The following is a 24,564-nucleotide window of genomic DNA, read 5'->3' as shown; positions in this document are numbered from 1 at the left end:
ATGTACATTCTCTACAAATACAAGTTCTATATATCCAGCCCTAGTCTCTTACCTGAGCTTCAGTCCCACATCACCAATTCCCCACCAGACATCTCAAAGTCAACAGGCCCAAAACAATTTCTTACCTTCTTATTCCCCAAACCACTCCTCTTCCACACTTAATTACTGACAGGGGTCTTACTATCCGGCATTCACCCAGAGGTAGAGCATGGGTCTCTTCCATGACTCTCACTTTCATTACTTCATGGAGCTAGTCAGTTAGTCATCTTATTTCTTCTTTGCTCTTTTCTCTCCACATATTACTACTTCATGCCTTTATCACCTTTTGCCCAGACCATTGAAACATCCTCTTAATTAGTCTCTGTTCTTCATGTCTTCCCACTCTAGTCCATGCCCAACTGGACTGCCAAGGGGGTCTTTCTAATAGCACAAATATGAGCCCCCACACACTTAATAAACTTCATTGACTCCCTATGGAGTCCAGAATCAAACATAACCTCTGTTTGACATTTAAAATTCTTACAAACCTAGCACTTTCTTACCTCTCCAGTCTTCTTACTTAATAACTAATATTTACATAGCTTCTGTAAGGTTTGCACAGAACTTTATATATGTCACGTCATTTGATGCTCACAACGACTCTGAAAATTAAGTGCTGTTATCATCCCTGTTTTACAGATCAGGAAGCTGAGGCTGAGAGTGATTTGTCTAAGGTCACATATCTAGAAAGAGTCTGAGGAAGGATTTGAACTCAGTTTTTTCTAACTCCAGGTCCAGTGTTCATTCCACTGTGACAACTAGCTTTCTTTTTTAATGTAGCACTCATTTGTCCATATTCAACTGGTCTCCTTACTGATTCTCGCTCCTGGCATTCAGTCTCTTATCACTATGACTTTGCATTGGCCAACCTTCATTACTAGAAAGCTTTCTTGTTCTTCTCCTCCTCCTCCTCCTCCTCCTCTTCTTCTTCTTCTACCTTTTGCAGGACATTTCCTGACCCCCCCAAGTTGTTCATGCCTCTCCCTCCAAAGACATCAATTCCTATTAGTTGATTGGGAGCAATACCATGGCCAAAGCACAACCTTTGGAGCTGGAGAAGCTGGGCTCAGCCCTCACCTTTGATGCTTCCTACCTGTGTCACTTTGGACAAGTCATTTAATCTTCCTGCATGTCAGTTCCCTCATCTATATAATAGGGGGAGGATGTGAGCTAGGATGGTCCCTTTTAACTCTAGATCTATGGTCCTGTGAGCACATAATTGAACTGAGAAAGTAGTCTCTAGTATAGTGCCAAAAGGTTCTGTTCTTAGCCGTGTTCTGTTCAAGCTTATTTAGCAATGATTTGGATGCAGACATAAATGACATACTTATAAAATTGTGGAGGTTGAGAGGAATTGCTACAATGTTGAAGAAACATTAAGATCTAAAAAGGTATGAATGGTTCAGAATTCTGGACTGAATGGAAGAAGATGAAACTCACTAGGGATAAGTATCAAGTACATTAAAAAAAATCAACTAACTACCCCAGCTCCACACTGACTAATGATTGCCAAAGGAGCTGAGGCTCTGGGTGTTCTGAAGGCTCATGAAACTAAAGTCATCTTGGGCTCCATTCCTTGAAGTCTGCCTGGCTACTAGAACATGGCAGGTGAGAGCCATTGTGGACTCTGCTCTGGGCAGACTTCATCAGGAATACCATGATCAGCTCTTGGGGCCATCTTTTGAGAAGGACAGTAACAAGCTGCAAGTCTGGAGGAAAAAACAGTCAGATGATGAGGGATCTCAAAGTTATGCCAGAGGTCAGTCAAATGCACAGAAGATGTTTATTCTGGACCAGAGAAGACCTTGGAAGAACTTGCTAGATGCCAGTAAGTACTTGGAAGCTGTCATGTGGAAGAGGGATTTGATTTGTTTGGCTTGGACCCATGAGGAAGGGCTGCTGCCAGCAGGTGGAAATGCCACAGAGACAGATCTCAACTTGATAGAGAGAAAAACTTCTCAACAATTACACCTGTTGAAACCTGATATGTAATGAATTGTAATGAATACAGAGGGTATTCAAAACATAGACTGGATGCTTCCCTCTCAGAAATATATTCCAAGCAGCAGCTTCTGAGGACCCACTTCTGACCTTGAGATGCTAGTGTGCTTTGGTAAGCTACATTGACCACAGTTTGAACTTGCCTTGTTTCCAAAGGTATTTAGGATGTCACAGAATGGACCATCATTAATGAACCTCAGTAACTATTTCATCATAAAAACATAGAAATGGTGGTTGACAGAAACCTGGGCACTGAAATGGCCTGTAACAAGTACTGGTCTGTCTATTGAGATCATTTTGGACTATGGCTGTGAAATGAAGACCAAGGTTCAAAGATGTCCAAAGTTCAATCATTTATTCTTTAAATTAAAACATTTCTTCCCATAATATTAGAATGCATTAGAACGCAATTTTCCTTGAAACCCAAGACCATGTTTTTGTCTTTCTTCTTATCCTACCAGTGCTTAGCACATAGTAAGTATTTAATACAAGCTTGTTGACTGATTGAATGACTGACTAAAATTCCTGGAGCTAAAAGTCCTTTTCAAATGGACGTGTGTTTTACACAGTAAAAGTTACCTAGTATCTGTATTTTCCAGTCTCTAAGTAATCAATGTGATGCGATGCATAGAAAACTGGTCCAAAGTCCACAAAGACTTGGGTTCAAGGCCTGACTCTGAAACATCCCAGCTGTGTGACCCTGGGCCAGTCACCTAACTTCTCAATGCCCTAGGCAGCTTTCTAAGACTGAATTTCAGAACAATGGCAGATCTGCATTGGTGGAGGGAGTTTCCTTACTGGGAGGTCCCTTCCCCAATGAAGTCACAAATTCAGTCAAGGGGGAATAAAACAATCAGGCTTAAAATTCATCATCATGACCATTCATCTGATACTTCCATGTTAGCTACAGACCACTCTTTGGAATCCAAAGTTGTGCCCTCATTACCTATAACTATTCTGGAAATATTCCCTAGAATTCTTGGCTTGGATGCTCCCATGCAGAAGTTCTTCTGGAAGGAGGTGGCAATGCATTCAGTAATCCAGGAAACAGAGTCTCCTTTTCCATCTTCTCCAACCAACCCCCTACACACACACACACACACACAGACTCCCTACATCCTCAAAGGAACATGATACTGTTATCTTAAGGCAACATTTCATGATAGATTTTTTTAAAATAAAACTCTGAACTGAGTTAAGAATGCTCCAGGACCCCCAGAGATCCTTAGACCAAGGTGGCCCCAGTACACCCTGTCTCTTGAAATTTATTCCCTACTGGTCACACTAGAGCCAGATGAGCCTTCAGTGATCCAGAGATCATCCTCTAACAGGGCACTCAGCCCCCAATCGTTGAGCTTCCAGGTGTGGACAATCACTCCACCATCAGTGCAGCCTGATCTTGGGGGGGTTGGTAGGGAATTGCTGAGAGTACAAGTGGGACATGTATTGTATCTCAGGCATCACCATCTTCTGACACATACTCATGGTCTCATTATCTAGATGTTGTTTGAGATTGTAGCCCAGGATGTTGGCTTGCCCAGACTGGTAGGGCCTGAGCTTTGCATCTTTGATTTGTGTCTTATTCTTTGGTTTCCCATCCTGGATGCAGATGTCCATGAGCTCCTGCTGCCTTTCCCTCAAGAGAGCCACTTCCTTCAGCAGTTTCTTCAGCCCAATGACCTCCCTGATCTTCTGCCAGAAGGTCCTGTTGAAATGCTGGTAAAGCTCCCAGTCCAAAGCACACCACTCCTTTACTCTCTCCTGGTTCTCCTTAGTCAGGTTCTGGATCGTATTCTCACTCCGCGAGTTTAGCTTGAAGTAGACCACGTCATCCAGATCCCAATGCAAAGTGTTTTTCAGGAGGACCATGGACTCATCAAAATACTCGGAAATCAGGATCAGCTGGAACTGTTGCTGGATCTCCTTGATGACCCCTCGCACATAATCTTTGCCACTTTTGTTGTTATCATAGCCAAAGTCAAACCACATATTATTCTTGGCATATGCATTTCTGATAGACAGGCTTTCATTGTAGTATCTCAATGGAGATACCAAAAACTCACTCAAAGTCTTTGTCTTCTGAAAAGCAGGCGCATATCCTTTGTAATACACAAAAGAGGACTCCAGTTGGAAAATGGGGTTTCTTAATATGGAAAAATAGAAAGTGTTGTTTGGCATGACTTTCTGTACCTTTGGGGAAGAAAAAAACAGAAAAGTCCATTAGCAGGTTTGGTTGACCCCTTGAAGGGATATTCAGAGCATGAGAAAGACCTTGGGTCAGCCTCCAAGGCAGAGGACCCTAACCCAGGCTGAGAGACATAAATCAAAGGATTAAGCCTCATCCTGGAGGAAATCACAATCTGGGGGCTGTAGCCATTATCCAGATGTCAACCCCTCACCCCACCCCAACGCACCCCCACAGAGGCCGGTGCAGGGGGCTGAGGAGGAGAAATGTTCTTGCTATCATATACATTATGATGGAAAATATGCAAACTGAAAAAATAAACCAAGAGAAGTGATATTGAACCCTGTCCTCCTCCCACCATCTTCAATCCCTGCATCCTTCAGTTGTCTCCCAGGTCAACACCCTTGCACTTGCTACCCCCTCCAACAGTATGTTCCATAGAGTCACAAAATGTTGGACACAACTGAACAACAAAAATTGACTCACTCCCCCATAGGGGCTCTTCCAAACCTTCCCATCCCTCCTCAAGTCTCTTACGCTCCTATGGCCCCTGTGTCTCCACCACATCAGGGTAGGGCCTGGCCTCATATCATCACTTAACTTTGATTTGCCTCAGTTTCCTCAACTGTGAAAAGGGGAGAATAACAGCACCTACTTCACAGGATTGTTGTGAGGATCAAAGGAGATATTTGTACAGTGCTTAGCACGATGCCTGGTACACAGTAGATACTGTAGAAATGCTCATTTGCTTTCCCCTCCCTCATCTCACATCCCTCAGATGCTTTCTGTCTATCTCTGCCATCACTCCTATCTCACTTTACAAGGCAGCCCTCATCCTCCCAAAATGAACTCTTCTTCTCTGTGCTTTCTTGATCCTGTAGCCCCCTCCTTCTCTAGCTGTTTGATCTTCCCCATCTTTGTTGTTCTCCTACTAATCTCCAGTGCTCTACTGCCACACTGGCTGCACCTCCTGTCTTTCTGCCTTCACACTGGCTCTCCCTTATTCCTGGAATGCTCACCTCCACCACCCCACTTCCCTCCTCACTTCCACCACCTCAATTCCCTCCTCACCTCCTAACTTTCCTGACTTTCCTTAAGACCAGGTCAAGGAGGCAGAGAAAAGAGGCAGAGCAGCAAACAAAAAAACAAAACTCTTCTAAACACATCTAGAAAATGCACCAGACCAAATCCTGATTGGGAAATCCAGAAAAAGTCAGAGTTGTTTGTCTAAGCTAGCTCAACATGAGGAGATGGGAAAGAAGGACGACAGATACTGGGGATGGGGTTGGGCCAGGAGCATGACACATGCTAGCTCTCCAACACCCAGGGAGAGTCTGGGCGCCAGGGCAAGAGGAGGTCCCAGACTCATATTAGGGCATGCCCAAACCCAGACTGGGACACTGTAATGAAGGACAGGGGAGAATCGGAAACTTTGTCACCCACTACTCAGGTCCAAGGGACAGATTCAGGGAGAACTGAGAAGTGGACCTGCACACAAGGATGGTATGTGCAGGTAGGGAAGCTCTGACAAGAAAGGAGGATGTTCAGAAACCAGAAGCAGCATTGCTGTGGCTCAAACTCCAAGCACAGAGCTGGATCTCATTCCCAGAATCTAGCCCAGTCTGCAGAGGAATCATCGAGGCAGGCATCCCAGTCCAAAGGGAAGCCTACAGTTGTGCTCTAAGCCAGCAGAATTTCCCAAATGGCTGACAGGCTAAAATCCGGCAGCAGCATCTTCTCATGTTCAGACCCAAATCAAGGTCAGGAACTTAGAGAGCTCAGACCAGGGGGCAGCAATCAGACTCCGCCCTGGGTGGGAGCACTAAACACCAGCCTGCTTCTGAGATCCTAGAAAAGCAGCAAGCGGAGAAAGCCCAGACAGTCCCTCCAGAAGTGCTGCAAAGTCTTGACAGGAAGTCAATGGGCAAACAAAGCAAGAATGTTGTCACAGGGAGCTTGGAACTAATGGCGGCAGGGCCACTCCAGATACAAGTGCAGAAGAGAATGACCCCAAAACATCTGCAAGCAAAGCCTCAGACAAAAACAATTGGTTCAACTGGTTTTTGTACCTCCAGCACCTGGTATGGTTCCTGGCACACAGTAGGCACTTAATAACTATTTGTTCAGATTAATAATAATAATAGCAAATATTCATAAGCATTATTTCATTTGATCCTCATAACAACCTTAGAAGATAAGTGCTATTATTATCACCATCTTACAGATGAGGAAACTGAGGCAGGCAGAAGTTAAGTGCCCAGGGACACAGTTAATAAGTGTCCGAGGCTAGATTTGAACTGAAGTCTTTCTTGAATTGAACTGTTGTACAAAACATTTCCTTAGACAGATTCACAAACACCTTTTTTGAAGTGCTAGCAACGGTAAAATAAAAAAATAAATAAAGGATATTCATGAAATGGAAAAGGTCAAGCAAAACTCTTCCTAAAAATCTGTGGGGGTTTTGCCCACAGAACAGTAACCTGAGTGCCTTGGGCTGCAGGGAGGCAGCTCTGTCTGCCAGGTAATTTCCATTTCACTGGAAAAGGGACAAAAAGGTTATCTTACTGGGAGTGGAAATTGGCTACTCATTACTGTGTATTCAAGTATATCTGACCCTGTAAGAAAGTGATGGAGGGAGACTGGAAAGCTACTCCCTCAGAAGAACACCTGAATCATAAAAGAGCTGGAATGAGTCCAGAGGCCAGGATTCTGTAGAGGTTTGAAACCAAGCCATACAAGGATTAACAGCTGAAGGAAGCAGGGATGTTTAACGAAGAGATGGAAAAATAGGAGGAGAATCCTGAGAACTGTCTCCAAATATTTGAAGATTTATGATATAGAAGAGGTATCCTTATTCTGTGCAGATCCAGAGGGTGGATCTAAGATCAGTAAACAGAAGCTGCAGAGACAATTTGGGCTCAAGAAAAGGATAAAATAGGTGACAGGCAGCCTTCAGCACACACGAGATATGTGACCCTCCTTAAGGCATTTTAACTCCTCAATAGCCAGGCAAGTCTCTAAGACTCCTCTAAGTTACTGGCACCCTGAGTCAGGAGATCATTTACTGGGGAAAGGGCTCATCATTCATCTATATTCTCCAAATTAGCCCAGTCTTTCTCAGAAAGAAGCAGAAAATTCGTGGAATGTCCAACAGAATCAATAGAGAGCTGCCCTCAAAGCCAAGAAGAGCTGGGTTCATGTCCTACCTCTGACTGGTTGTGTGACCCTGGGCAAGTCACATCACCTCTCAGTGTGCTAAAAAAAATCTCTCTGAAACTCTAAGTTGCACCAAAGTTTCCCTCACCTGAGAATTGGCATTCCTATGCCAATGAAATCATGGGTATAGCCCCTGTCCCTATCCCAACAGGGATCATAGCCTTCAAAATAGGAAGATAAGCCAGGCCAATGTCATCTGTTAGAAGTACCAGATAATAACAATAGGTAATATTTATAAAGTCACTTTAAGGTGGCTCACTCCTCCAGGAGGGACAAAAAGAGAGATGAAAGATGGCTTAAAGCCCAAGAGAGGCAACTTTAGGGATCAGATTGATAATCAATCGACAAACATGTATGTATGTTATCACATCTCATCTTCACAACAGCCTTATGAGGTAGGTGCTATCAGTGTCCCCATTTTACAGATGAGGAAACTGAGGCAGGCAAAGGTTAAAGTGACTTGCCCAGGGTCACACAAGTAGTCCATGTCTGTGGTAATTTGTGATCTCAGGCTTTCCTATCTCTATACCACCTGACTTGGCCACAACCTGGTAATGAGCTGGTAACTGCATATGTTACATGGATACAGGTAGTCTGGTCTTATCTAATTTAAGTTCCTTGAGGTTAGAGCTGTCTCATTTTTTGTGTAGTCCCAGAATTTCACAGATGACCACAAGGATGCCACCTCTCCTTCTCATTGACCTGTGTGCTAAGCAGTGACTGGATTTCCTCATTCACTCTTCTGCTCCCTGTGGGCCCTACCCCTGCCTCCTTCCCTGGTCACCTCTTCATCCCAACCCCCTTCCAGGTGTTGAACCACCATTATATCAACCCTGCCCTTGTTCCTGGAGAGGATACATCCCTCTGCTTCCCTTGGACCGCTCTGACCTCCCCTGTCATTTTCCAAACTAAAATACCCCTCTCTGTCCATGACTCCGCAGGAGCAGTATCTCCCCTGTTAAAATGTAAACTTCTTGAAGGTGGGGCTAGCTTGGCTTTTGTATTTGGGTCTCCAGTGCTCAGTATATAGCACGTATATAATAAATGCCTGTTGGTTGATTGGCACCTAAGGGTAGGCTGACTAGAAAAAGGGTAGATAGAAGGAATGCCAGAGGCATCAGCCATGGAAAAATCCAGGAGGGAGAAGGGCAGGAATGCAAGGTTCACGGAGGAATTTGTGGGGGCCACATAGCAAGCAATCAGTCAACAAGCATTTATGAAGCACTTCCTGTGTGCCTGGTACTCTGCTAAGATCTACAGATACAAAGAAAGGCAAAAACACGGCCCTTGCCCTTAAGATGCTCACGGTCAAATGAGAAAGATAACACAGGTTCCTAGGATCATGTTCCTCTAAGTCTTTTCTTCTGCCGCTCTCAATCAACCTATCCACTGATTCCTAGTATATTTATAAGTTCTCACTGTGTGTCAGGCACAGTGCTGGGCTCTAGAGACACAAAGACAAAAGGAAAGCATACCCTGCCCTCAAGGAGCTTATATTCTAACAGAGCAAGTGATGTAACTATAAGTAATGATCTCAAGGAACTTGGTTTGAGGCAATGGAACAAGTGTTGGACTTGAAGTCAGGAAGGCCTGAGTTTGAATCCTGACTCAGATACTAGCTGTGAAACCACATCTCTGAGCCTCTGTTTCCTCATCTGTAAAATGAGAAGACTGGACTCCATAAGCCTCATGGTCCCTTTCAGCTTTAACATTGTGATTTATATTCCTATTCTCTAAGTCCCCTTCCACACTAATTCGTTGGTCCTCATAATCAGATCCCTCCTCAGCCACAATCAACTTCCCTGCCTAGTGGTCTAGTATCACTCAGATCTGTCCCTTCCCCCACCTAAAATTCTGACAAAGAATGAGGTTCTCAGTAACAGGTCACCATTCCGAATCAACCACAAAGGCATTCTTATTCATTAACTTTACTCCAGTTTCCTACTGTTAGTCGAATGCCTACTAATCAGCTCCCTGCCTCCATCTATCACAGCCCTCCATTCACCCTCCACCCAGTTACCAAATTGATGCTCACTGGCATCCAGCTTGAGCCAAGCTGCCCTCTGGGGAACATGGGTGGTACCATATCTGCCAGGGGGAGGGCATCATGGGCCATGGACCTCACCTCTGTGGGGTTAAATCTCAGGTGATTGCACATGATGTTGAAGGTCCCATTCAGGGTTTTGAATCCTTCCACATACTTGGTCAGGAAGAGCCAGGGGTAGCCCAAGTGGAAAAGCTGTCCTGCAGGCAGAGCCACCGTGAGGTTCCGCTTCTCTGTGAACCGATACAGGATGTTCATAACAGTGCTGCTGGCAGTCTTGTGGGTCTTGAGGAACATGACGTTGGTCACAGGATGAAAGGATTCCTGGCCACTGAAGAGACTGGGGAGAGAAGAATGGAAGATGTCTTCCATCAGTATCTACTACTGTTATCAATAAAGTCTTCTTGTTCACTATGAATGAAAGAAAACCTTGGCTGAGAATTCATCCAGTCCGTCCCTGTCCTGAGTTCACACCACCCACTGGCCATCTCTGTCTGGATGTCCTATAGGCATCCCAGACTCAACATGCCCAAAATGGAATTCATTACCCTCTGAATTTCCACCCCCTCTGAACTTCCCCATTTCTGCTGAGGATACCAACATCCTTCTAGTCTCAAGGTTTGCAACCTAGAATCATCTTAGATTCCCCATTCCTCTTCATCCTGATCAGTCACCAAGTCTTGTAGATTCTATCTCCATATCTCCTGAAATGCCTTTCTCTTCCCACTCTTTCACTCACATTGAACCTGGTCTTCACCCTTATTTTCTCCTCCTATTCTCTCAGACCACCTTTCATCAGTCAGCCAGCCAATAAGCATGTATTAAGCATTTAACTATATTCCTGGAACTGTGCCAGCCTCTGAGATACTTTGATACAGTTGATATCCACTGATGATTCTGTGGGTCACAACCCCCCAAGAGCACCTCTGGTGTCAACAACCAACTTACGGGACCAAAAAGCTGACTTGCGTGTTGAGGAAGCTTCCCAGGAGAAAGCTCAAAAGCACCAGGAGGATGATGGTGACCCAGAAGTACCTGGAATGACACCAGATGGGAAGAAACATTCTGCTTCAGCAGGGGGGAGATGGCATCCTGGCAGCACTGGGGACTTGGGGGTTCACTAGGCCCCCCTCCTCCTCTGCCCCTGGAAATCCCTGACTCGCTTCAAGGCCAAGGGGAGTCATGAATGCCTAAAGGATCTTCCACTTTTCTTGATCACGTCCAAGGGGCACCTTCTGTGCACTCTGCCTGTGTTTTGTAGATAGATATCTGGGTAACACACCATTTTCTCCCCTCTGCTTCCCTCACAAGTGACGTCTAGATTCAGATCCTGGTGTGGGAGGCTTTTCCCATCCCATCCCCTCCCCCCCACCTCCACCCCCAGCTGCTAATGCCTTCTTGGAGATCACCTCCCATTTCCAGTATCTGTATTTACAAGTTACACAGTTATCAGCCTATTGGCTCCCCTGATAAAATGTGAGCTTCTGCAGGGCAGGTTCTGCCTTTTATGGTATCCCCAACACCTAGCCCATAGTCCAAGAAGATTCTGTAGGCATCCAGAAAGGAGCCATTCAAATATCAAGGAACAAAAGCCAAGACCACTCAAGACCTGGTATCTTCTGGACCTTAGGATGCTCTAGTTGCCAGACTCCTACTCATCCTCCTCTTTGAATCTCTTTGATTCAAAATCACCACATGCTAAGACAAAACCCCTCATTCCACAGATGAGGAAAGTCAGGTTCCGAGAAGTGAAGAAATTTGCCCAAGTTGCCCAGTCAGTAAATGGTAGAACTGGGATTCAAACCCAGGTTCTTTGACTCTAAAGCTTCCCACTGCAGTATCCTGACACTCTCATTTGATCCTGGCAAGAAAGGCATGCATCTGTGGCCTTCACTTGGGACTCATTGGTTCTCATCTCAACATAGATGGAGGCAAGTCTTTCCTTAATCATAAAACAGGATGGTTGAGAGCTCTTGTGTACACAGAAACCCAAGATTGAAAAGGGCCCCTCAAGAGCTTCTGGCCCATCCCCCTGTGTGGGCAGAATACCTCCCGCATATACCAGGAAGAGCTGCCCAACCTGTTCTTGAAGCCCACCAGGAAGTTTTTACAACCTTTCTTTATGATGCCATCCAGATGAGGGTTGCACAACCTTGTCACCAGGAAATCCTTGTCCTGTAGCTTTGGGCAGGGGGGGGAGGTTGGAGACTGGGCAGGTTAGCTCTAACCATTAGGCTGTCTCCTTAGTGAAAGGTACTGGGCAAGCTTAAGTTAAAATTACCAATTTCCTCCCTTTCATTAAATGAGAACAAAGAAAATCATGGAAGGTCGATGGACTTAGAGGCAAAAGATCTCAGTTAAGATGGGATCCACTGCAGAAAGTCCCATTAAAAATGTTCTCTACTGACATCCTCAGTAGTGAAGGAGGCAGCCAAGTGGCGCACTGTGCCTGATGTCAGGAAGATCTGAGTTCAAATCCACAAAATCAGATACTTGTTAGCTGTGTGACCGTGGGCAAGTCATTTCATGTGTTTGTCTCAGTTTCCTTAAATGTAAGATGGAGATAATAATAGCACCTACCTTTCAAATGAGATACTAGTAAAACACTTAGCAGAGTGCCTGGAACATTGTTGTCTTTTAGTTGTTTCAGTTACATCCTACTCTTCAGGACCCTGTTTGGAGTTTTCTTGGCAAAGACCTTGGAGTGCTTTGCCATTTCCTTCTCCAGCTCATTTTGTAGATGAGGAACTGAGGCAAACAGAGTAAAGTGACTTGCCCAAGGTCACATAGCTAGCAAGCATCTGAGGTCAGAGCTGAACTCATGAAGATGAATCTTCCTGACTCCAGGCTTGGCACTCTATTAAACATAATAAGGATTTAATAAATGTTTCCTTCCTTCCATCCTTCATCAAGAATTTCCTCAATTTGCATGCAGATGATTCTCATAAGTAATTTGTCTAAATGAGAAAGTAGGCATATAGGTTGGTAGTTATTAGAGTTCTTTCTGTCATCTTTTGGGGATATTAATAAACCCAAAATTTTTTCTACATGTCTGGTATCTTTCCCTTCCTTCAGGTACCTTGTGAATCAGTCCCTCAATACCCTCACAATTATGTCACATCCAGTTTAGATTATCTCTGTATGCACTTGGCCCAGTCAGGCTAATTTTCCTGCTTTTGTTCCAGCAAACACTCAGCTCCATAGGAAAAGCCCTGGCTCAGCTCTGAAGGACTTGTACATGGGGATGATGGAGGACATTCCAGGAATATATGGTGTGCGGTCTACAGCCTAGACTAGAGGCTCCCAAACTTATTTGGACTACAGCCCCCTTTTCAAAAAAAATTACTCCACGCCCCCCTGCAGAAATCTACTTTTTTTAACCCTTTAAGGGATTTTTTTAAAATTTGTGCCATTTCAAAAAACTGTAAAATATTTTTTTAAAAATAACCCATCTTAAATTTAATAATTTATTGTAAATTTGTTTTTTCCTGAACTAAAAATTTTGATGATAAAATACTGCATCATGTAACCATATAGTATTACATTGTAAACAAGTCATTACACACACATATTCCTACTGATGCATCCTGGACTTCCCAACAATTCATGACACACTCGCCTGCCAACACTTGCTTGTTAAGACCTGTCAGTGAATTTGACCACTGATCAGTTATAACTTGAATTTTGTATGTTTATATGGAAAATAATGCAACCACATGTATGAACCATTTTTCAAAATATTCATCTCTTTCCTACTTTTATTATGCTTCCACTACCCCTTTATCTTTATCCAATGCCTCCCAGTCGCATCTGAGGTTACTGCCACCCACCTGGATCATTCCAGCACCCCTCCCCCCAGGTGGCAATATCACCCGCTTTGGGAACCCCTGGTCTAGACTCTCGCTAAAGAACACGTACAGCAGAAGTTCCTGGGTGATCTTTGTAGTCACCATCACTGGAAGCTATGTTGAAGAAGATTGACAATGAGGCCAAGAAATTGCTTACTTAGTAGGTGAAAAAAAGAGAAATGATTTCCACTCTCCCTCTCTTTCAAACAGGTGGCCTGGGATTCCCACAGCTCTAGCCTGAACTTCCAGAAAGGGGGAGCAAAAGGAATCCCTGTGCCTTCTCCTCTTCCCTAGCACCTTCTATGGTGACTACACAAACATGGCAGCAGTAACTCATGCTAGGCTAGATCCAAGACTAGATCTCAAGGCACTGGCTACCACTTCTGCTTTGTGTTTTTCCAGCTGAGTGTAGATGGTCCTTAACTTGATGGCAACCTTGTGAAGAGATCAGAAGAGCCTTGTTGCAGGTCCTGGTTGGCTAACAACGACTTCTCAGAAGAGGAGATGGTTACTACCAGGAGTTTAGTACAGATGAAATGGGTAAGAAAACTCAAACCAGACTATGGTTTGCCAGGAGATCCCAACTTGTGAGCTACCACAAAAGCCTGGGTCATAGATAAAAGGAAAGTACCTGTTCAGCAGTCTCACAAATCCCCCAGGAGTCTTTACCCCCTGGAAAAATATAAGAAAAGTAGTGTGTTATGGTACCATGTTGACTTGTCAATGTGCTTGAGTCTATGGTGTGGTAAACATTTCCTTGTGGTCAAAATAAACACTCCCTGGACATAATATCTACTAATTCACACACTGAGTAATTTTCAAGGGACCTTGCCCATCCCTTCTGTAGAGATCTTACACATTAGTCAAACTATAACTTTGTTTAAGAGTCACAATGAGCCAGAGAGTATGAAAAAAAGAGTGATCTTCCTGTTTTAGAGGTCAGGCTGGTAGGGAGGGCCCCCTGATCTGTGGGCAACATGTTGACCATGAACATGCCCCTAAGATTTTACCAGTGATGCAGGGAGAGCCCTTTCCCTGCAAGGTTCTGCTCTGGACTTGTAAAGGTCCCAAATTCATCCCAAGAGCAGCCTGACCTCAATAAAAAGGGATCAGGCCTATCTCTCTGATTTCTTATATCTCCTCCCCATCCCAGAGGAGAAATTAGAGGAAAATCTCTTAAACAGAAGCTTTAATTTTAGTTCATGCCCAGGGTCTCCTCAAAAGGAATTAGCAAGATCCCTTTTCAGGAAAGGTATTCAAGAGGAAAAAAATAAATATTGCATATAGGGCAGCTATTTATTTCTTCCACCACAAAAGAAATGTTCAAAATACAAAATCCACCTAAGCACACATTAACAGATACTTAAAACATAAAATAACCAATCACGCCCATTGAGAGTGAAAGAAAATAGAGGAACCCAGAGTTCACATTCACCTGAGCTTCACACTTTAAGAGCAACAGGCAAGCCCTGACCAAGGCACAGCGCTCTGGATCCTTCAGAAGCAAGATGCACTGATCTATGTAGTCCTCTTCTCCGCCCAGAAGTACAACTGCAGGAACTGCCTTCTGTTGGGTATCCAGCATCAACTCAACAACTCCCCAGATCTCCAGATCATGAACAAAGCAATAACTCAAAAGAGAGACAGAGTAAAGACTTTCTCTTATTCTCACAACCTTGGGGAGGTGGGAAGGGCCCCCTGATTCAGTTGTTCCCGGTCACCAGAACCACCATTAAGGAGTTGCTGTATCATCACCATATGCCTGTTCATCAAAAAGGGCTAAAAGACATGTCTCCCAAAAGAGGGCTCAAGGGAGGTGCTCTAATCCAGCCCCACTACACTTCAATTGACTTTGTCACTAGGAAGAATTCAAGGGGGAAGACAAGGAGGCGTAGAGAGAAATGATTGTTTTAAAGGCATGAACCAAAGGTATTAAACTGCAGGAAAAATATAATATGCCATAAGTAAATGTCTGCAGCTCCTTAACTACACACATATGTGCACACACCAAATACATATACATGTACACCGCATATGCATACACATACACACTACAAACATCACATACACATACCACACACATACATGTTCACACTCCACATGCACACACGTACATACATCACATAAACACATTACATCCCAAACACATATACATGCATACCCCATACATACATGCACACTACATACATGCATCACACACACATGTGCACACCCCTCATACACATACCCATCCCATACCTCCTACAATCTTCACATGGCCAGAGTGCCAGGGGCTCCCACATGTGCTGTGCTGCTTTGCCCATCAGGGACAGCTGAAGGTGGGGGAGATTACCACAGAGGCAAAGGGCACAGGTATTCCTAACTGCAATAATGCATCTATCAAAGAGGACAGGAAGGAGCTTGGGGAACAGATTTAGTAGTCTCAATTAGAAACTGTTTCCCTGAAGACAATCAGTCACCAGGCTTTTGGTAAGTGCTGCCTCTGTGCCAGGTACCAGGCAAGGAGCACACTGGGCTGTGGGTGCCAGCATTCCAAGTTTGCTGAGTTGCTTTGCTAATTTCCTGGAAAGTCACCTCTCAAAGCAAGAGGCTAGAAGACTTCTTAAAGGCCTGAAGCACTGATTACTTCATCTCCACCAATGAGGAGAATCCTATATAAATAGTCTTTGAGGAAAATGACAAATGCTGGAGGGGATTTGAGGAATTAGGGACACTAATACATTGTTGATGGAGCTGTGAACTGGTCTAACCATTCTGGAGAACAATTTGGAACTATGTCCAAAGGACTATAAAACTGCGCATATTCTTTGACTCAGAAATACCCCTACTGGATCTATATCCCAAAGACATCAAAGAAAATGGGAAAAGCCCCATGTATACAAAAATATTTCTAGCAGCGTTTTTGTATTGGCAGAGAATTCGAAATTGAGGGACACCTATCAATTGGGGAATGGCTGAACAAATTGTGGTATATGAGCATGATGGAATACTATTGTGCTATAAGAAATGATAAAGGGGGTGGTTTCAGAAAAACCTGAGAAGACTTATGTGAACTGATCCAGAGTGAAGTGAGCAAAACCAGGAGAACATTGTATACATCAGCAATTTTGTATGATGATCAACTGTGAAAGACCTAGATACTCTGATCAAGACAATGCTCCAAGACAATTTCAAAGGACTCATGATGAAAAATGCTTTCTACCTCCAGAGAGAGAACCGATGGAGATTGAATGCAGATCGAAGCAGATTTTTTTCACTTTATTTTTCTTGCTTTTTTTTTCAAAAATAGCTAATGTAGACATATATTTTATGTAAATTCATATGTATAATTTATTTCTTGCCTTCTCAATAAGTGAAAGAGAGGGTGTAGGGAAGGAGAGAATTAGAATATGAAAATTTTTAAATTTTAAATAAAATTTTTTGAAAGTTTAAAGTCTATGGACCCCTTCTCAGAATGTCTTTAAACAATTAGAGGAAAACTCAGTTTCATTTAGGGGTTAGTGAAAATCAAGATGTAATTGTTCCTGTCCAAATTCAAGAATTCCCTGCCATTTCTCCATAGAGGCCAGGTTAAGAACAGTTGTTCTAAGGCTGTGAGAGAGAAGATGTTGGTCTGCATTTGATGAAGGGCTTCTAAGGCAAGGAGCTCTCTACAAGTCTTCTAGAGTCCCTCTCCCCCCCAAAAAAAAAGCTCAGATGAAAGTCCAGATCAAAGTTCTGACACGTTTATTGACTCAAAAAGAAATAAATATTCAGCTAGAAGATCATTTCCCTTATCACCTCTAAATACCTGACTTACGGGACAGGGCACCAAAATCCGGGCACGTGAAAGTGAACTAAATCCTAACTTGGTTTCTACAATGGAAATCTTATGGAAGCAAAGGAGCTTGTTAAATGTAGAATTTGTGGGGAGTTTTCAGCAGAAATGCAAGTATGACTTTCTCTTGTTTGCATGTATGGTCTTGACTTACTGATTTTGAGGAAATGTGCCTTTTCTGTCCATGAATAAAATCCACAAATAAAGAATGTATGTCATCTAAACACTGATGATAAGAAAGAAGACAAGTACATCACCTAGCAAGTGGCAGGAAGGCAAAGCGTAGGCAAGCAGAGTGCATCACTCCTGCACCTCTCAGGGAAATGACCTCCAGCATGTACTATTGCTCTCCAGTGCTGAATCAGGGGAAGATGTGAACAAGAGGAACACAGAATAGAGGAGAAAGGAATGGGCTGTGAGCAGCATTATTGCAGGGAGCATCCATAAAGATAAGAACTCAGATCCACTTGAGGATGTAACATAATAGATAGAAAGAGATAACTCTGCCATTTACTACCTATATGACTGTGTAGATAACCTTTCTGTACCTCATTTTCCTCATCTGTAAAATAGGGTGGGGTAGGCTAGATGGCATCTGTAATCCTTTGCAACTACAAATCTGTGGTTCTGTGATCATATACACAAATACATATATAGATTAACATACACACCTACATGACAGCAAGTACAGGCTGAGTGTGTACAGGGTTGATTTTTCCAGATGACACTGGAGTTATTAGAGCAAAGCCCATAGCAGCCTCTAGTAGGCTTCCGGAAAGCTTCCAGGAAGGAGGATGTCACAGGAACGAATCATTCCTTAGCTCGGAGGGAGCTCTTCTCCACTGCCATTCGCCAGCAGCCCAACCTCCCCAAGCTTCGGGCTTAAACCAGCCAAGGTAGAAGGAAGCACTCCTTGGCCCAGATTCTGAATCCCAAGGTATAATATAAAAAATGGCCCCAAATGACCACAACAAGAGAGTTCTTCCTCTTGGTCTTTGGACCTCCACTCCTGCTTTTGCTATCTTCCTTTCTCATTCAGGACCTTCTGTATCTATTTGTTTTCATTATTATGTGGTCACAAAGGTGACTCACCCACAGCCATGATGTTTCTATTGGACAGAACAAAAACCAGGAAGGCATAATGATTAGAAGGTTGTTGTCCTTCCTTCTCAAGGAGGGCCAGACTGGCTTCATTATGTTGTGGCTGATCAGGCCAATATGAGCTTGAAAGGTTCTACCACATGTTTTGGGGGGGTTTTGAGCTACTGCAATTCTGCTTTGCTCATAGAGCCCATTGCCTTCTCTGATGCAGACATGCCATGCTGGATAGTCCTATACTAGTGTCTATCGTGCCTCACAATCAATTCCGAAGTTCTGCAGAGAGATCTTGACAGTGTCCTTGTATTGCTTCTTCTCCATGTGAATGCTTGCCTTTGTGAGTTCTCAGTAAAACTGTCTTTCAGGCAAAAGTATGTCAGGCATATGAATAACATGACCAGCACATGACAGTTGCACTCTCTGCAACAGAGTTTGAATGCCTGGCAGGTGATCTTCAGAATCTTCCTAAAACAATTAGAATGGAAGTGATTATGTTTCCTAGCACGGTGCTGGCAGACTGTCCAGGTTTCACATACACACAACAATGAGGTCAGTGACTCTGTAGTCCTTCATTTTGGCAGTCTAACACATCTTCTCTCCCACACTTTCCTGCAGAGCCTCCCAAGTACTGAGCCTAGCTCTGGTAATGTATGCATCAACCTCCTCATCTGTGTGTACATCCCTGGAATGTATACTGCCAAGGTAAGTGAACTTATCCACAGCATTCAGTAGTTTTCTATTTGCTGTAATTCATGGTTCCACATATGGATGGTGTTGTACTGGCTGATGGGGAACCTCTGTTTTCTTGGTATTAGTTGTCAAATCAAAATTAGCACAAGTGGCAGAGAATCAATCCATACTCTGCTGCATCTCATTGTCATCAGATCTGATGAGGAGGGAAGTACACATCATATCTGACTATAGTCAGGAAGACTGGAATTTAAATCTCTTACCAGCTTCTTACCAGCTTTAAGACTTAGGGATGACCTTGGCATTTCTGATGTCTAACCAAAAGAAGTTGTTGGGACAAAGTGTTCTCATCCACCCATTCTGCCAGGGGAAGTCCTAACATGCTTGAGGTGGACAACCCTCAATTCACCACTGGATTTGAGACCCCTCAGTTATCCTCAACCTGGTTCAATCTATCTGTCTAAACAGTTTATTGGGATGTAGCCACTACACATCTCACAGCTTCCTGGAACCACAGGTGAGAGTAGAATGAATCAGGTGGACACCAAAGGTGGAAAGCAGCCCTGAAAAGGACTCAGTAACCCTCAGACCAGAGGTACCCATCTTCCTTAGTGCACCCATACACCCCAGCATGATGATAAATAGAGTAGAAAGAACACTGGATTTGGAGTCCCAAGAACCTTGGGTCAAATTCTTGTGTCCACAACTCCTAACCCTTGTTACAACATTTGTTACAACACTTACATGTTACAGCATTAAATGTTACATTTCAAATTCCTCAGCCTCAGTTTCCTCATATGTAAAACAGGGAGGTTGAACAAAGAGCCTCAGAGGTCCATTCCAATTCTAAACCTGTGACCCTAAGATCAGTAGAAACCTCCTTTGACTCCCCTTTGATTTTTATCATGTAGTGAAAGTAGACAGGGAATGAGTCAAGGTGATAGAGTGCTGGACTTGGAGTCAGGACAACCTGAGTTCAAATCTAGCCTCAAACACTTGCTAGCTGTGTCACCCTGAGCAAGTCACTTAACAGTTGTTTGCTTCAGTTTCCTCATCTGTAAAATTGGGGAGTAAATAATAATAGCACTTTCCTCCCAGGGGTGTTGAGAGAATGAAATGAGATAATGTTTGGGAGGCTATGGTGGTGATGGAGGTGGTGGTGATGGTGATGGTGGTGGTGGTGGTGATGGTGATGGTGGTGATGGTGGTGGTGGTGATGGTGGTGATGGTGGTGGTGGTGGTGATGGTGATGGTGGTGATGGTGGTGGTGGTGGTGATGGTGATGGAGGTGGTGGTGATGGTGATGGTGGTGATGGTGGTGATGGTGATGGTGGTGATGGTGGTGGTGGTGATGATGGTGGTGATGGTGATGGTGATGGTGGTGGTGGTGATGGTGGTGGTGATGGTGGTGGTGATGGTGGTGGTGGTGATGGTGGTGGTGGTGGTGATGGTGATGGTGATGGTGGTGGTGGTGATGGTGATGGTGATGGTGATGGTGGTGGTGGTGATGGTGGTGGTGATGGTGGTGGTGCTGGTGGTGGTAGTGGTGGTGTTAATCCTTCTCAGATATCAGGAATCAATTTTAGTTGGGAGCAAAGAAACACTGTGGAAAGAGAACATATCCATCTACTCTCTGACCAGCTGATATGATTCTCAAAAGCCGCTGCTTCCACTCATCCCAGTTTCCCAGGCCTGACATGGCCTGCCCTAGCAGCCTTAATTCCTTCCAAGAGGTATAACAGCTAAGACCCAGACCTAGAACACTGATGCCTGCTGCCCACAAATAAAATAAAGAGCCTTCATCAGTGCAGCAACTTGCCCATAACAACTGGGTCCATGCCCCAGGCAACAGCATCATGGAAGGCACCCTAACTCACCCCACCTCTATTCTTTCCCAAAGCCAGTTGCCAAACCAATCTATTCTCCCACTGGCACTAGGTGGCCAGCCCCCAGGAGTCCCTACCAGAGTCAATCCCCTGTCCCTGGGTGCCTTCAACCAAAAGTGAGTGAGGCAGTAGGGATAGAAATGGTATCTTACAAGAGTAAAACAGTCCCTTCCCTCAAGATTACATTTTACCTACTAGAGTGGGTCAGGCCACTATCCTCTACTTTCAGTGGATTAGTTGTGTGGTCTGGGGACCCATTATACATAAGACTTCTGAGTATCAGTATAGGAAATAACCTTGACTTGAGAGTCCACTGCTGGGCATATACCTAAAGAAGGTCATTGAGAAAAAGAAAGGGCCCACGTATATACACCAACATATGTGTGTATGTATATATGTATGTGTGTATAGATATAGATAGATATATGAGCATATATTATGAGAGCAAAGAACTGGAAACAAAGAGTGACACACTGGTCAACTGGGAAGAAAGAAAAGTCCTGGCGTAGGTGAATATCATGGATGATTACTGGGCTATCAGAGCTATGAATGTGATGAAAACTCATCATTCAAAGAATTAAACTGAGCCAGGAAGCAATGGAAATAGTAGCAATACAAAATAAACTGAAGCAAATAGTAAGACCAAAGGTGCCTGGTGACCTTGGCCACCGTCACTCCATCACTCCTCCCCCAGTCCCTATGAAGCCCCCTCCATTGTGGTTCCATGAAATGAGTCAGCCTCAGAGCCAGAGGATCCCTATTCCAGGTCCTGGTTCTGTCCCTTACTTCCTGCATGACCTTAGACAAGTGACCTCAGCTTTTTGGGCCCGAGTTTCCTCATTGCAAAATGAGAGGATTGGGCTAAGTGACTTCTAAGGTCATGTGTAAGGTCTCTTCTAGCCCTAAATCTATGATTCCAGACCCCTTACTCTCATATTCCTTCTCAATTTTGGTGTTCGTTGAAAACTCAGGCAGGCAAACTGGGAAAAGAGCCCCAAATTCAGTTAAAAGAGCTAGGTTTGACCCCCACCACCGAGGTTTCCTACCTCTCTGATGCTTGGGCCTCAGTTTCCCCACCTGTAAATTGGGGGGAAAAGGGGGGAATTAGTTGTCCTCTGAAGTTCCTTCCAGGTCTAGGGCTATGATCCTCTGACCTAATCTTTTGATGACTCCACCTCTCCAAAACTGGTCACTCCACTCATACACAGGGCCAGGAGAAGAAATTCCTCTTCTGCTCCCACTTTTAGAGTCTCCTTCTGCCACCATCATTTGGCAGCCATTTCTCCTCCTTGAACAATAACTCCATCCTTTTCCTCTCTAACCCCTTGCCCCTGCCAACCAAGGATAAAGTCCCTCTCCTCCCTCCCAACAAGCTCAGAACCTGCTGCCAGTCCTCTTCTCCACCCCTACCCTCTGCCTCCCTAAAACACCCTGACTTTTTAGGTTCTCAACCTTCTCAGTTGCCATGACTTCTGCTTCTAGTCCATCACAAGCACATACAGGTGCAGCATACATTAAACTCCTGTGCTTCTCTCTGGAGCTCAACTGAATTCCTAGTGAGGGCTCTTCTTTTCATATATTAATATAATCAAGTCTTGTCTGTGGGCCAAGTCCCTGGAAACTTACTGATAAGATCATTTTCCCTGGCGTAATCTTTGGGAAAGTTCCTGAAATAAATGAAATCTGAATCCCAATTGTAACTTAAAAGCATGTAACCCATGTCTCAAAGCCCATTTTTAAAAGATTTAATTTTAAGGTATTTTTTTTTTATTTTTCGAGTTCCAAGAAAAATAAAGTAATTTTTTTCAAAAGTCTGCTTCAATCCGCACTCAGAGTTCATTACTTCCCTCTCTGGAGGTGGACAGTATTTTTCCTCATGAGTACTTTGGGATTGTCTTAGACTGTAGTATTAGAGTAATTAGTCATAGTTCTGAAGCTATGACTCATTTCACAGCACCACAACAAATGGAGCTTCACAGGGCCACAGGGAAGGACAGTGAGTCACTGGAAGAGGGTAAGAGATGAGTTTGTGATGGAGCAGTGGTGGCTATGGCCAAGGCTATACCAGTCTTTCACAGTTGATCATCTTACAGCATTACTGTTATTGTGTACAATGTTCTCCTGGTCCTACTCACTTCACTTTTCATCAGTTCGTATAAATCTTCCCAGGTTTTTCTTAAATTATCCCCCTCATCATTTCTTATAGAAAAATGATATTCCATTGCATGCCTGTACCACAACTTGTTCAGCCATTCCCCAATTGATGGGCACCCCCTCAATTTCCAATTTTTTGCCATCACAGAAAGAGCTACTATAAATATTGTTTTGCGTATAGGTCTTTTTCCTTTTTCTTTGATCTCTTTGGGATGGAGACCTAGTAGTATTGCTAGCCCTTTGGACAGATTCCAAATTATTCTCTAGAATGGTTGGACCAGTTCACAACTCCACCAACATTACATAATGTCCCTATTTTTCCACATCCCATTCAGCATTTATTATTTTCCTTACACACCCTTTAGATTGACATTGGCAGAGATTGCTTATTCAATGCTCCACACTTGCAAGAACTCTTCTAGCTTCTTGCTTTGAGAGAGAAGACACATGGTTCCAGACTCTCTTCAGGTCCCTGAAAAGAGAGAAAGACTCTGGAAAAAAGCTGATATGACTGAATCTTCACTTCTAAAACTGGAAGTCAGAAGACCAAGACTTCTCATTACTCAAACTCTCCCCAACTCTGGTCCTCTCAAAGACATAGATCACTCTCCAGCAATGAGGAGAATCCCATGCAGATGGGCTATGAGGTGAGGGTTGTAAGCAGATAGTAAAGCTCTAAGCAAAGTCTCCAGTAAGGGTTTTTAAAATTGCCATTAAGCCTTTAATTACCAGAAGGGAGGGACTCTTTTAATTTCAAACAACTGGAGTTTCAGAAAACTGGGGGTTTCATTCAACACAGATGAGAACCACAATCAAAAGCTAATAGCAGGGGGGGCAGAGCCAAGATGGCAGAGTAGAAAGATGCACGTACACATAGCTCCGAACCCACAACCCATAGAATATCTGTAAAAAGGAACTTACGGCGAATTCTGGAGCAGCAGAGGTCACAGAACAGTGGAGCAAAGGAGATTTCTGTTCCACAGGGACCTGCAAACCTCTCACAAAAGGTTCATCGCGCTGCGGACGTGGAGCCCAGCCCAGCCCTGCCACAGCCGCAGCACAGAGAGAAGCAGATCCAAGCAGGCTTCAGGGACGGGATCTCCAGCAGCCGCATGGTGACGGGGGTCAGTGAGAGAGTCTCTTTGGCGGGTCAAGAGGGGTGTAGGGTGCCCCCATAACTCAGGCCCCCTCGGGAGGCACCAGTTGAGGCAGCGGCAGACCAGGGCTCCCCAAGCAGGCAGGAGCCTGGATCCATTGTGGAAGGTCTCTGCATAAACCCCCTGAGGGAACTGAGCCCGAGAGGCGGCCCTGCCCCCACCTGAGCACCTGAACTTAATCTCACACTGAATAGCAGCCCCACCCCTGCCCAAAACCCTGAGGCTGGGGAGCTGCATTTGAATCTCAGACCCCAAGCGCTGGCTGGGAGGATCAGGAGGTAAGATGGGTGTGAGGAGAATATTCAGAGGTCAAGTCACTGGCTGGGAAAATGCCCAGAAAAGGGAAAAGAAATAAGACTATAGAAGGTTACTTTCTTGGTGAACAGGCATTTCCTCCCTTCCTTTCTGATGAGGAAGAACAATGCTTAC

The 24,564-nt window shown here is 44.2% G+C and overlaps 1 protein-coding gene across 1 annotated transcript; it reads right to left on the bottom strand.

Annotated features, from left to right (window-relative positions):
• Positions 1 to 2,378: 2,378 nt before the first annotated feature.
• Positions 2,379 to 24,564, bottom strand: GAL3ST2 (galactose-3-O-sulfotransferase 2). The gene is made up of 6 exons (XM_072618788.1): positions 23,337 to 24,564; positions 14,769 to 18,713; positions 13,965 to 14,005; positions 10,434 to 10,520; positions 9,567 to 9,825; positions 2,379 to 4,230 (listed from the first exon to the last, which is right to left on the bottom strand). Exons 2-6 carry the CDS (start codon positions 14,916 to 14,918, stop codon positions 3,424 to 3,426), a joined length of 1,344 nt encoding a protein of 447 aa, XP_072474889.1. The 5' UTR covers positions 14,919 to 18,713; positions 23,337 to 24,564; the 3' UTR covers positions 2,379 to 3,423.

Source organism: Notamacropus eugenii, chromosome 6 (assembly GCF_028372415.1).
Source record: "Notamacropus eugenii isolate mMacEug1 chromosome 6, mMacEug1.pri_v2, whole genome shotgun sequence".
Taxonomy (NCBI): Eukaryota; Metazoa; Chordata; class Mammalia; order Diprotodontia; family Macropodidae; genus Notamacropus; species Notamacropus eugenii.
This window is presented reverse-complemented; position numbering and strand designations above follow the sequence as displayed.

Coding starts and splice junctions, on each gene's coding strand:
- GAL3ST2 (XM_072618788.1), bottom strand. CDS start 14,918: ATGCTGGATACCCAACAGAAGGCAGTTCCTGCAGTTGTACTTCTGGGC. Junction 10,521..13,964: donor TTTGTGAGACTGCTGAACAG/GTACTTTCCTTT, acceptor GTGTCATTCCAG/GTACTTCTGGGTCACCATCA. Junction 4,231..9,566: donor TGAGATTTAACCCCACAGAG/GTGAGGTCCATG, acceptor TCTTCCCCAAAG/GTACAGAAAGTCATGCCAAA.